The sequence below is a fragment of the Balaenoptera physalus genome, assembly GCF_965194825.1.
Source record: "Balaenoptera physalus genome assembly, chromosome: 2".
NCBI classification, from domain to species: Eukaryota; Metazoa; Chordata; class Mammalia; order Artiodactyla; family Balaenopteridae; genus Balaenoptera; species Balaenoptera physalus.
In genome coordinates, this window is record NC_138883.1 from 174,463,050 (window position 1) to 174,476,247 (window position 13,198).

Below are 13,198 nucleotides of genomic sequence, written 5' to 3' on the forward strand. Positions count from 1 at the left end.
ATGGTTAGATATTTTTTTTTAAAAAAAAGCCATCACCACCACTGGTAAAGGAGGAGCCCTGGGTAAGGCCATTACTACTCATCCCGGGCTCCTTCCACGGCACCAGGCGGGCAGCCGAGCTGGGCCATCTTCCAGCAGCAGTTTCAAGACACTGGGGGCTACAGCCGCTCAACACGGCATCAAGCAGGACAAACGCAGAACAGCTAAACCCTGGTCAATGACAAACGCTACTAGAAAGGCAGAATTGGGTGCCTCGGTGGAGGGTTCTTGCCGAGAAGAGGAGAGAGGGCTTTTCAGAGTTGCTGCGCTGGGATCGTTATTATTAATTAAAGCCAGAACGCGGACCGTTCATCAGCCACCTTACCTAGTTCTGGAGGCAGAACAGTCAGACGGTTCCCCTGAATGTGGAGCTCCTTAAGCTGAGTAAGCTCCCCGATTTCCTTAGGCACCGAGATCAGGTCATTATCCCTAAGGCTGAGCTAAACAGAAGAGAAACAAGCGGTTGTCAAAACAATTTTCACGTAAAGAGGCGCTCGACAGAAACTCTCTCCTCGCCCCTGCCCTCTCTTCTTCGAAGGCTCAGTCCTTTCAATTTATTTACAAGTGTCTGCAGACATGCAAGAAAACGGTCTCAGGGGGTAGTGGTTTTATTCCAAAACAAACCGTACTCTGGCTCAAATTGCCTTGATTCCACCCCTACAAGGGCTGCAGGAGTGAACTGATTTTCTAAGAATTTAGATAAATTACTTACTATCTGCAACTTCGTGAGTTTCCCAATATCAGGCGGCAGGATTTCAAAATCGTTGTCACTTAGATAGAGTGCACGCAGGGTGGCTGCAAGTTAAACAGCGATATATAAACAGGGTGGCATGGAACCCCACCGTTTGAGGTCTGATCGATACAAGGGAGTCAGCTTTGATTAATAACCCTGGCCTGGTGAAAAGCCTGTGACATACCTAGGGCTCGGGATAGTAACAAGCAGGTCAAACTTAGATTTACTGGCTTATTGTGCAGCTGGTGCGTTCGGGAAAACATCTATATCCAGGAGGACTGAGGAAATTAACAACGTATGGGCACCAGCAGTTTCTGGCACAGGGTTTCAATATGCTTTCAGAAGAGATAGCTATTTTTCTTCGATTACTTCCGATTCACATGTATGTCTCAATCTGCATCCAGAGTGAAACCAAGAAAACCACAGTGTCACTTCTATCAATGCTTGGGGCCAGAGGGCTCGTTCGTGTAAACAGAACTAGGTCAAAACATAAATAAATAACCAAAAGCCAGTCCGGTGATGGAGGCCAAAATCGCCGTTCACTGTTTCTATCATCAGACTAATTATTATTACTTGTTTCTACAGCCTTAACCACAAAAATAAATGAAGACGAAGGCGTTAAAATAATGAAGCAGAGTTTAAAAATAGAGAAAACCCTAACGTAGGCATCATATCGGTAATCAGAAACTTGTTCACGATATTATACACTGATAACAGTCCCCAAACTACTGAAGGCAAAAATCCTAAGGCACGTTTTTATCTTTAACCAAAAGGGGGACGTACAATCGGACGTATGTTTAATTTGTTTACAGGTATTCAATTACATTCTAATGTCTTAAAATTCGACAGAACTGTATGTTAATATACATAAGAAAAACAATTTCTTCCGTGGCCCAAGAAAACATGTTAAAGTTGGTTTCACGTGCTTGACAAAGTCTGGGATAAAGGATATACATAAGGTAAAAAATGAAACTTTAAAGACTAACTCAGCAAAGTCAGAATTCCTCGAGGCCAGCTTGTCACTATTTGGAGAGGCAGAACATTTACTTAAAGACAGCAACTCTTTCCTAAAGATTTCACGAGTCCTCAGGAAAACCAGTTTTTCCTATTTTTCACAAGCATCTGCAGCAAGAAATGTGTTTGCATATACAAGGATAAAGTGTGTTCATATGTGACTAACACTTTCTTAATGTCTGATGGTATGCTATAGACAAAATAGACTACGTCAATAAAAACACTTTTTAAAAGGCTTAAAACAAGAATCCTGGCTAGAAATGTTTAAAATTCTGTTAGTGGTTTATTAATGGATATTTTTATAAATAACTGATTGGAATATCTTTGCGCAAAAAGCCTACAAAGAGTTAACAGCAATACAGGAAGAAGACATGCATTATGTCTTTTGCATGCTCTTTAAAAAGAAAGTCAAGCTCTCTTAGCTAAATGTGAGACTTGATCTCATTTAGGTAAAAATCTCTCTCAGAAAGTTAATATGACATTACCAAGTCCACTTGACTGAAATGGTGTCAGATCACGATATATCAAGTATACATACTGCTGAGCTATGAGGGAATATTCAAAGGAATCTGAAGGGAAAAAAATGTATCTGTCCAATAATTTCTCTTGGAGTTTGGGCCCTGGCAAATAAATTTCCCATTTAGAACGCAACAGACCATTTTAAGGAGATTTACAGAATTAAAAGTTTCTTACTCAGGTAGAAGAAGTTTCCGGGAAGAGAATTTTCATTCAAGTTGTTGTAAGTCAAATCAAGGACCTCCAGAGCTGGGAGCGATCCAAATCCTCGAGGCAGAGTGTTGAGTCTATTCATGCTGTTGTTAGGGGGAAAAAATGCAAGACGTCACACACAAAACGTGTATTTATACAGACTACTCAAATCACCTCTGTGTCACGGGCCTAAGAGCCGCACGTGAGAGACTCAAAGCACAAAAGACTGCCATAATTCCATCCACTTTACGCTACTTTAACCAGTCTAGTAATTCTAGTCAGAGAATCTACACGTTCATGAAACATTTGAAAATGTCTTAGTTGTCACTTTCTCCAAAGGTGATGCTCAGTCATCGTTTTACACAGAAAATTAGAACATCACAAAATATCCATCCTTCTGGAGAAAAACTTCCTTATGAACGCAGCAATAATAAGACCTCCAAAGGTGCATATGATTAGTTCTAGTAGTTTCCTGGTGGCATCTTTAGGATTTTCTACGTATAGTATCACGTCATCTGCAAACAGTGACAGTTTTACTTCTTCTTTTCCAATTTGTATTCCTTTTATTTCTTTTTCTTCTCTGATTACTGTGGCTAAAACTTCCAAAACTATGTTGAATAATAGTGGTGAGAGTGGACATCCTTGTCTCGTTCCTGATCTTAGAGGAAATGCTTTCAGTTTTTCACCATTGAGTATGATGCTTGCTGTGGGTTTGTCATATATGGCCTTTATTATGTTGAGGTAGGTTCCCTCTGTGCCCATTTTCTGGACAGTTTTTATCATAAATGGGTGTTGAATTTGGTCGAAAGCTTTTTCTGCATCTATTGAGATGATCATATGGTTTTTATCCCTTAATTTGTTAATATGATGTATCACATTGATTGATTTGCGTATATTGGAGAATCCTTGCATCCCTGGGATAAATCCCACTTGATCATGGTGTATGATCCTTTTAATGTGCTATTGGATTCTATTTGCTAGTATTTTGTTCAGGATTTTTACAACTATGTCCATCAGTGATATTGGTGGATAAAGAAGATGTGGCACATATATACAATGGAATATTACTCAGCCAAAAGAAGAAACGAAATTGAGTTATTTGTAGTGAGGTGAATGGACCTAGAGTCTGTCATACAGAGTGAAGTAAGTCAGAAAGAGAAAAACAAATACCGTATGCTAACACATACATATGGAATCTAAAAAAAAAAAATGGTACTGATGAACCTAGTGGCAGGGCAGGAATAAAGAGGTAGACATAGAGAATGGACTTGAGGACGTGGGGTGGGAGGGCGAAGCTGGGGTGAAGTGAGAGTAGCATGTACATATATACACTACCGAATGTAAAATAGTTGGCTGGTGGGAAGCAGCAGCATAGCACAGGGAGATCGGCTCGGTGCTTTGCAAAGACCTAGAGGGGTGGGATAGGGAGGGTGGGAGGGAGGCTCAAGAGGGAGGGGATGTGGGGATATATGTATATGTATAGCTGATTCACTTTGTTGTGCAACAGAAACTAACACAGTATTGTGAAGCAATTATACTCCAATAAAGATCTATTAAAAAAAAAAGGGCTTCCCTGGTGGCGCAGTGGTTAAGAATCCGCCTGCCAATGCAGGGGACACGGGTTCGAGCCCTGGTCCAGGAAGATCCCACATACCAGGGAGCAACTAAGACCGTGCACCACAACTACTGAGCCTGCGCTCTGGAGCCCGCGAGCCACAACTACTGAAGCCCACGTGCCACAACTACTGAAGCCCACGTGCCACAACTACTGAAGCCCATGCGCCTAGAGCCTGTGCTCCGCAACAAGAGAAGCCACCACAATGAGAAGCCCACGCACCGCAACGATGAGTAGCTCCTGCTCGCCGCAACTAGAGAAAGCCCGTGCGCAGCATCGAAGACCCAACACAGCCAAAAATAAATAAATTTATATATATAAAAAAAAGATACATATGAAGCCTCATAGTTTTCACACTTCTGCTTCATTTGCTTTCACGTATTCCTCCCAATGGAAGACGCCCCCCCGCAAAAAATCACTTTTTTTTTTGGTTTGTTTTGCAACTACTAATAGTAGTTCAAAATCATCTCTAATTAGAATCAAGGTTGCCAGGGACTGGGGGAGGGGGGGGTGGGGAGTTGTTTAATAGGTATAGAGCTTCAGTTTGGCAAGATGAGAAACTTCCAGAGACTGGCTGCACAGCAATGTGAATATATTTAATGCTTCTGAATCATACACTTAAAATAGTTAAAATGGTGTATTTTATGTTATGTGTATTTTATCACAATTGAAAATTTTTAAATATATGTATACATTCCAATGAAAGCTAAGGAAAGCTAAGGAAAATATTTTCCTATTATGTTGTATTTTCTTCAAGACTCTTATTTTTCTTAATGTGGTTCCCTTTGAACACACTTAAAATCCGATTTAAAAAAAAACTTTTTTTTTAATCTAATATAAGGCTTACAAATATTGAAAGGTGGGAGGGACTGTGACACTAAAAATAATTCTAGACACCAATCCTTCTCACATGAGATACAACCCTGTTCACACCCACCAACCAGGCCTCCGAAGAAATAGCTGATAGCAGAGAAGGAAACCTAGAAAAAAGCGATGTCCACCTCTTGATGGGTATAAAATCTTAGGTTAACTTTACACGAAGCAAAATAACCTCCACCACAATTTACTATACTGCTAACAACTAATATTTTCTATGAATTCACCATTTGTGAAGCACACTTATGTCAAGTGCTTCACCTGGGTCTTCAAAACTATCGTGGAGTGTCGGCAGGACAGTACTTATAATGATCTTGGAATTCTGCGATGAAGTCACAGGTTAAGACCGGTTAAGTACCAAGGACCCCTGACTCTACTGATGAGAATGACAGGTATCTGAGAGCAGCCAGCACTCGTGGAGGCCAAGGCACCCCTGATCCCTGGACCCCAATGTGAGGATGCTGAGTAAACCGGAGGAAAAGAATCAGAGACCGTGAGAAAGGCACAGACGTATATATCAGGCACTTCTTTCTTTAAACCTTGCTCTAAGTTACCCATTTTTGAAAACGACCAATAAAGTTTTTCTTTCCAAACACAGAAATACACTTTTGAAACATAAGGTGCGGGAAATCCACGCTTAGACTTTCTTAGCGGGAAGGGAAGAGGCATCTCACCAGAAAGAGAGCGCGCTTGTCCAATCCCCAGCCTAGAGCGAGCCTGAGCCTGTCCCCCTCCGGGGGGCAAGAATCGACTCAACAGCAGGCTCTCTTCCTCCCTGAGCGAGAAACCGATCCCCCCAACCTGCCAGGAACTCAGGAGAGCTGCAGTCGGCAGCAGAGACAGCAGTGGGCCCGCCGACCCGGAGGGCAGAAAGGAAGCCCTAACTTAAATGCCTCAGGAGGCCTGGAAGCAGAGTCGGTTCCACTGCCAGCGACGCCAGGAGCGCAGGACCTGTTCCTCTGGACACCAGCACACACACCGCGACCGGAGAGCCGGGTCCCTGGCACTGTCATGCACTGCCTACCCCGCAGGGGGCGCTCACGTCCATCTCCAGCTACACATGGGAGCTGCCTTTTCTTTTTTCCAATTTGTATTGGAGTAGAGTTGATTTATAACGTTGTGTTAGTTCCTGCTGTACAGCAAAGTGCATCAGTTATGCACCTACGTATGTCCCCTCTTTTTTAGATTCTTTTCCCATATCGGTCACTACAGAGTATTGAGTAGAGTTCCCTGTGCTCTACAGTAGGTCCTTATTAGTTATCGATTTTATACAGTGTGTCTACGTCCATCCCAGTCTCCCAACTGTATCGCTCCCCCTGGGAGCTGCTTCTTTTTAGGGCGTCCCTCTGAGAGCTCCAGCACTCAAGGTTGCCCTGAGAGGTGACAGCAAGGGGAGAGGAAGAACACAGCTGGGACGGAGGTCCACCTCCAGCACTTGCTGGCTGGGTGGCCTTGGGGAACTTATTCGGCTTCTCTGAGACCCAATTTCCTCAACTGTAAGAGGAGGGTAGCGATACCCTCCCAGCAGGACTGCCAGGAGGAGGAGAGAGAAGACATGGGAAGCCCCTGACGCAATTCCTGGCTCCCAAGTAGGTTCTCAAGAAACGATGGCTATAACTACAACTAGTTTTCAGGACGTTTGAGAGAAATTTTGACTCCGCCTCAAAGAGGCGAGCTCACCTGAGGAGACCGTGGAGAGCCTGAACCATCAAGGATGGTTTCCCCATCTGCTTAATTTCCAATCGATTCAGGTGTTAAAGATAAAGCTGCTTAGGACTCAACCATGCCCAATGGTTGAAGTTCTTCTGTTCGCAGGTGAGCATTTTTCAAATGCTTATGGAAATGGGAAGACACCCACACACGATGGAGAACTTTATAAAACCGGAGAGTCAGAGGCTGTTTGGCATCTTTTCTCTTTCCTCCTCAAAAGCTACAGGAAGGCCCATAGGAGCACGTCCCTTTTGGAGCACTCTGATCTCCAGAGGTCCCCTGGGGCTTCTCCTGATTCAATAAAACCTTCTTGCCTGAAAGGCAAGTATTTTTCTCTCCTCCACAGATGACGCGCTCACATACTTAGCCAAAAAAACAAACAAACAAAAAAAAAACAAAAACAAACCCACGAACACTGAACACTGTGCTTAGTGAAAACTTTTACATCTTCACAAGATAAGCTTCATCATCTCACTAGGTCAAAAGTTATTCCAGAATAGCTGGCACGACACTCCTGCCATGAGGTTATCCCCGAAATGATGATCAACTTGTAACCTATGTAGCTTTACATTTTTTGTCAAATAACGAAGAGCATAATTCAACTTTCCGCTCTTTATTCAGATGGCCCAAAATCCTTTCCAGTTTTGAGATCATCAAACTAAATAGCAAATAGGATATAAAACTTTAAAATAAACTTCTGGTTGAATGCGCAGTTTGGATTATGCCTACACCTGGCCTAACTGCTCTGCTGTATAGGGTCTCCTGTGTGTAGTTTTTTTTTATTATTATTATTCTGGTTGTATATTCTAAGCAGTCCTCTGTGCCTTGCCTTAACCAGGGATATGTAGGTATAATTCTTCATGCCATTCGAGGACAGAAGTATCGTTTGTGTAAATTCATCTTAATTCCTTTCCCAGAGAACTAAGAGTTGTGTTCAAACTCTGACAACCCCATCTGTGTAGCTGCGTACTTAAACACAGGAAGCGCTACACAATCAATAAATCACCAGGAGCCAAAAACGCAAACAGCTCCAAAGACGACAAAGAGGCAACTCAGATGTGACTGATAAAAAAAGGAAAGGTTACAACTCTGTCTGGAGGCGTCCTGAACCCCACCAAACAAAACCTGTGCTCATTACCTTCCCCCCAAAGCTGTCTCCACCCATACCTCTATATCAGCTACCCCATCCCATCCCATCCCATCCCATCCCATCCCATTCAATCCCATCCCATCCCATCCGTACTGCCTCGTCGATTTTACCACTTATATCTGTTTTTCATATAAAATCCCTCCCCCGCCTTCACTTTCCCTGCCCTAGTTCACCAGGAATGCTAACCTGGCAGCCTTGAGGGTCTCCTCTAACCCCTCCTCCGCGTGATCTTCATACGAAAATCATCTCAGCTCGTCTCATGCCCGCCGCTTCCCTGTGCACAATCCCCAACGGCAGGGTAAGACCAGAACTCCTAAACCTGACACACAGGCCCTCCATTAGCACCTGGCTCCCTGCCACGACAGACGTTTATTTCTCTACAGGCTGTCTCCCCAGCTGGGATGTACGCTCCCTGAGCGCTGGACAGCCAGCACCTGAACAGCGCCTGGCACAGGGCAGAGAGCTCAAGACACGCTCATGGAATACACAGCAGACTCGCGTGCTTCTCTGCCTGGCCGCACCTCCTGCCTCACCTCCCCCCGCCTCCCCCTTTACGCTCAGCGGCCCCATGCAACTTGCAACTCCTGCAACGGAAGCCCTGCTCGCAATCGGAGACGTCTTCCCTCTCCTGTGAGTCTTCTCAGCCTTGAGTCTCGGCTCTAACACGACCCCCTGCAGGAACCCTTCTGAGACTCCCACCTGAAGGCTAACGTGCTCCCTGTCGCTCTCTCCGACTGCCGTCTGACGACCTTCCACACTCAGCGAGCCAGCCGCACCCCGGCCCTGCTCACTGACGGCCGCTCTGCCTCCATCCTGAAGGCCAGGGGCTGTGACTTTCACCCTCGATCCCCAAACAAACAAGGTTCCTGATGCAGAAAAGGCAATTACAGGGCTCCCCTGGGGGCGCAGTGGTTGAGAATCCGCCCGCCAGTGCAGGGGACATGGGTTCCAGCCCTGGTCCGGGAGGATCCCACGTGCCAGGGAGCAACTACGCCCATGAGCCACAACTACTGAGCCTGCACTCTAGAGCCCGTAAGCCACAACTACTGAGCCTGCGCTCTAGAGCCCGTAAGCCACAACTACTGAGCCTGCGCTCTAGAGCCCGTAAGCCACAACTACTGAGCCTGCGCTCTAGAGCCCGTAAGCCACAACTACTGAGCCTGCGCTCTAGAGCCCGTAAGCCACAACTACTGAAGCCCGCGTGCCTAGAGCCCGTGCTCCACCAACAAGAGAAGCCCACACGCAGCAACGAAGACCCAACGCAGCCAAAAATAAATTAAAAAAAAAAAAAAAGGCAATTACATAGTCCTGAGATAAATGAACCCATAAATAAAACAATGATGATGATAAAAGTGAACATTTAGGTACGGCTTACTATGTGCCAGGTACTATTCCTAGCACTTTTTTTTTTTTTTTTTAGTGAAAGAAGGTTTATTCAGGGAGACACACACTCCACAGACAGGGTGTGGGTCATCTCAGAAGGCAAGAGACGCCAGGGTACCGGGTTGTCAGTTTTTTTAGGGGTGGGTAATTTCAGAGGCTAATGAGTGGGAGGAGTATTCCACCTATTTTGGGGAAGGGGTGGGGATTTCCAGGAATTGGGCCCCACCCACTTTTCGGCCTTTCACGGTCAGCCTCAGAACTATCATGATGCCTGTGGGTGTGTCATTTAGCTGATGCATTACAATGATGTTTACTGAGGCTCAAGGTCTAGTGGAAGTCGACTCTCCGCCATTTTGGACCTTACCTATAACTATTAACTCACTTAGTAAATGATGAGGAGATTAACAGTAAGAATACACGTCTAGTACATACGTCTTGTCTTAGCTTCTTTCTTATATGCAAATGAAATATTAGGACTTCATAATTTTCAAATCAGGGATGTAAACGGAGGATCCTTTCTTTTCTGCTCTGCCAGATGGGTATACAGTCTCTCTATTTGTAGGAGGAAAAAGCGATCTGATATCAAGTGACTTTTCCCCTCCTCTAAACCCTACTTCCCCTCAGACCTTAGGAGAAAAGAATGCTCACGGAGCTTACAAAGAGTGTCTCTCAACCAGAGTGAACAGCAAATTAAGAGTGTCTAACCAGACCCCTGGTGGAAAAACATAAACTAAAAATCAGTCCATGGATGATTTTTTTTTTTATGATTGCTTCCTAGTAAATTGATAAACACCTGGCCCGCGTCTATAGCCACGCCATGTAAATCACGAACGGAATCACAGCACTTAGTGGCTTTAATTTAATGAATATATTATTCTACATGGAGGATGAGGTAAGAGTGGGCAGTTTCCTTTAACAGCTACAACAATGAAGCTGAAATTCAGTAAATCCGAGTTCTGGGTGGCATCTATGGTGTCTGACGGACAAGGCATGGACTCCCCAACAATGGGGTTCTCTGCCGGGCTCAGCCACTAACCTCAGGGGCAAACAGCAGCAAGTCACTTAACCTCTTGGAAAGGGCTTGGCTTCCTTCCACAAAATGAAGGCAGTAATGCCTGCCCTTCCTCCTTCCCAATTGTTAAGAGGGTCAAACACCAGTATGAGGGCTCTGGAAACTGTAAAGCATTGTAAGAACACAAGGAATTATTATTATTCACTGCACCCTGATTCTGCAACATCAGCTGAACCAAAACTCCTCTCTTCACCTTTGTGTAAAGAGAAACACAGGATTATAACATCTCGACTGTAAAAAAGAAAAATTGTAAGAATCAATGAAGCAGTGTCAGGGAATGTATCCTCCCATCCGTAGATAAGGAAGGTGCTTTGGACACTATTTCTACACTACACATAGAGAAAAAAATCAACCATGTTGGGGCTTCCCTGGTGGCGCAGTGGTTGAGAATCCGCCTGCCAATGCAGGGGACACGGGTTCGAGCCCTGGTCTGGGAAGATCCCACATGCCGCGGAGCAACTGGGCCCGTGAGCCACAATTACTGAGCCTGCGCGTCTGGAGCCTGTGCTCCGCAACGAGAGGCCGCGATAGTGAGAGGCCCGTGCACCGTGATGAAGAGTGGCCCCCGCTCGCCGCAACTAGATAAAGCCCTCGCACAGAAACGAAGACCCAACACAGCCATAAATAAATAAATTAAAAAAAAAAAAATCAACCATGTTACAACTGGTCTGCACAGTTCATGCAAGCTATGCAAATAGGTCCCTTCCCGGTCAACATAACAGAAATAAAATTTTGTTGGAAACAAAATCCAGTAAAAAAAGACTCCCTTATTGCAACAATTAGCTTCTCAATTAGTGCGCGAATAGATATGCGGTAATGTAGGCCATTGGAAGGATGTATTAAAACAATAAAACTTTTTTAAAAACCTAAAGTATAGAAAGAAATTAGAAATCAGCTTCTCCTATGTAATCCTATGAATGGCAAACCCCTCCCTCGCCCTTGGCCACACCCCCCTTTTTCAGCCCCTCCGCTTCTCAGTTCCCCTTCCCCTTCAGGAGACTCACCCCAGGTTCAGGTGCTTGAGTTTCTGAAGGCTGCTGATCTGCGTGGGAAGCTCCTCAATCTGGTTATTAAAAAAGTTAAGCACTTCCAAATTCTTCAGTTCCGCTATGTTTGGCGGCACAGCTACGGAAACAGAAATGCTGAGTGTGAATGCAGGAACATTTGTTTTCCTTCCAAATGAGAGAAAGATGGAACTCCAGCAGGACCATCTTGTCCACGGATATACGTCATACTTAATTTCTGTAGGTGTTTCTTAGGTAGCAGCTCACCACCCGGTAGACATGGAAATGTTTTCTTCAAAGGGCAGAAGAGAATTTCTGTGCCATAAACCGTCTATAAGTGAACATTACAGTGCATTATATACTTCTATTTTTTAAATTTTAATTTTTTTTCCTTCCAGTTTTATTGAGATACAATTGACATACAGCCCTGTGTAAGTTTCAGGTGTACAGCATCATATTCTGACTTACAACATGATTATCGCAATAAGGTTAGTGAGCATCTATCATCTCACAAAAGTACAAAAGAAAAGAAAAAGAAAAAAAATGTTTTTCCTTGTGATGAGAACTCTTAGATGTTAAACTACACTCTTACTGTTGTCATGTAATGTCTACTAAGTGCAACTGTCTTCTTCCTTTTGGTTTCCTCACGTCTCCACCAAAAGAAAGGCAGCAAACTCCACACCCCTTCCCAAGTAATGTGTCATCAGCTGTTTCAATAATCTGTTATCTGAAGAGCCGTGCTCGTAACACCGGACTCAACCACAGTGATTTTTAAACTCAACCGTGAATGATGAAACAGTCAACCTACTTAGTTTCTGATTTTGGCCTCTGGCCTTTGCACGTTGATCAATACACACACACCCCCCCTTATATCAGATTAGCAACATTTCACGGCACTGTTATACAGCCGTATGAAAAACCAAATCAGTAGCATGATATGAATATGAGTATGCAGGTCAAGAGTGGTTTATTTTATAAACCATGGGGGAGCTGAAAGCTTCCTCCCTCCCTAGAGTATATACTTGCCAATACAAATGTAAAAGCCAAAGGCATCTTTACCTCAAAAGTACTAACTCTCAGCAAAAAGCCTTGCAATAGATCGTACTTCATCTACCCCATGTGCTGACTCAGTCTTTCTACAAACACTGGTCATGGGCCACCAGCTCAGCCACGGTTCATGGAAACTCTCAATACCAACACTATTCAGGTAACTGAAGCCATGGACAAGGGCCTTGGGTACAAGAGAAGGAAGTGTTATGTCTTATGTCAGTACATCTTCTTCCCATCCCAACCCCCCCTCCAGGGGTGCCCCAGAAGACTGGGGAAACCTGGGGGCACCTTTGCTTAGAACCACGACCAAGGCGTGCGTAACGTTTCCAGACAGACACCTGAGATATTTAAGAAGACAGCCATTGCAATAGCTCCAGTGGGTAACTCTCAGGGGAAGAGAAATAAAGCGGCAGGCACACGGTTCGTTACAGTTTTGAGTCATCATTTTCAGCTTTATAAAATGTCTAAGGTATCGATGACCTGATTTCTTTTAGAGGGAAGCAGGTTTGGTAAAAGTTAAGAGAAACACATTTGCTGGAGGAAGGGATTGTGGAGATTACGAATCAGTCTGAACTAAGACACTTGGGAAGAGGCAGTGGTGCAGATGGAAAATGAGCAAGGCGCGGATTAGTTACTTACTGAAGAGGCTGGTTGTGGGGATGGAGACAAAAGCGCAGGTTTTAATGGGATCATCAAGGCAGCTGGGGACGCCCTCCAGCGCCGCATTCTCCGATGCCAGCGTGAACGTAGGTGAGCCCTATCTGTACGATACGGCTGCAAAAGCATATGTCTCTAGGTGTGTCATCTATAACACACTTTTGCGGGAATGAATGGTATTCACTTT

General features: G+C 44.5%; 1 protein-coding gene across 3 annotated transcripts in view; it reads right to left on the reverse strand.

Annotated features, from left to right (window-relative positions):
• RSU1 (Ras suppressor protein 1) overlaps positions 1-13,198 on the reverse strand; it is a 193,461-nt gene that overhangs the window by 139,466 nt on the left and 40,797 nt on the right. For all 3 annotated transcript variants that reach the window (XM_082452944.1, XM_082452945.1, XM_082452946.1), the window contains exons 4-7: positions 11,305-11,425; positions 2,480-2,598; positions 752-834; positions 365-479 (exon numbers count right to left, since the gene is read on the reverse strand). In XM_082452944.1, coding sequence (XP_082309070.1) covers positions 365-479; positions 752-834; positions 2,480-2,598; positions 11,305-11,425 — 438 coding nt within the window. The remainder of the gene's footprint in view (positions 1-364; positions 480-751; positions 835-2,479; positions 2,599-11,304; positions 11,426-13,198) is intronic.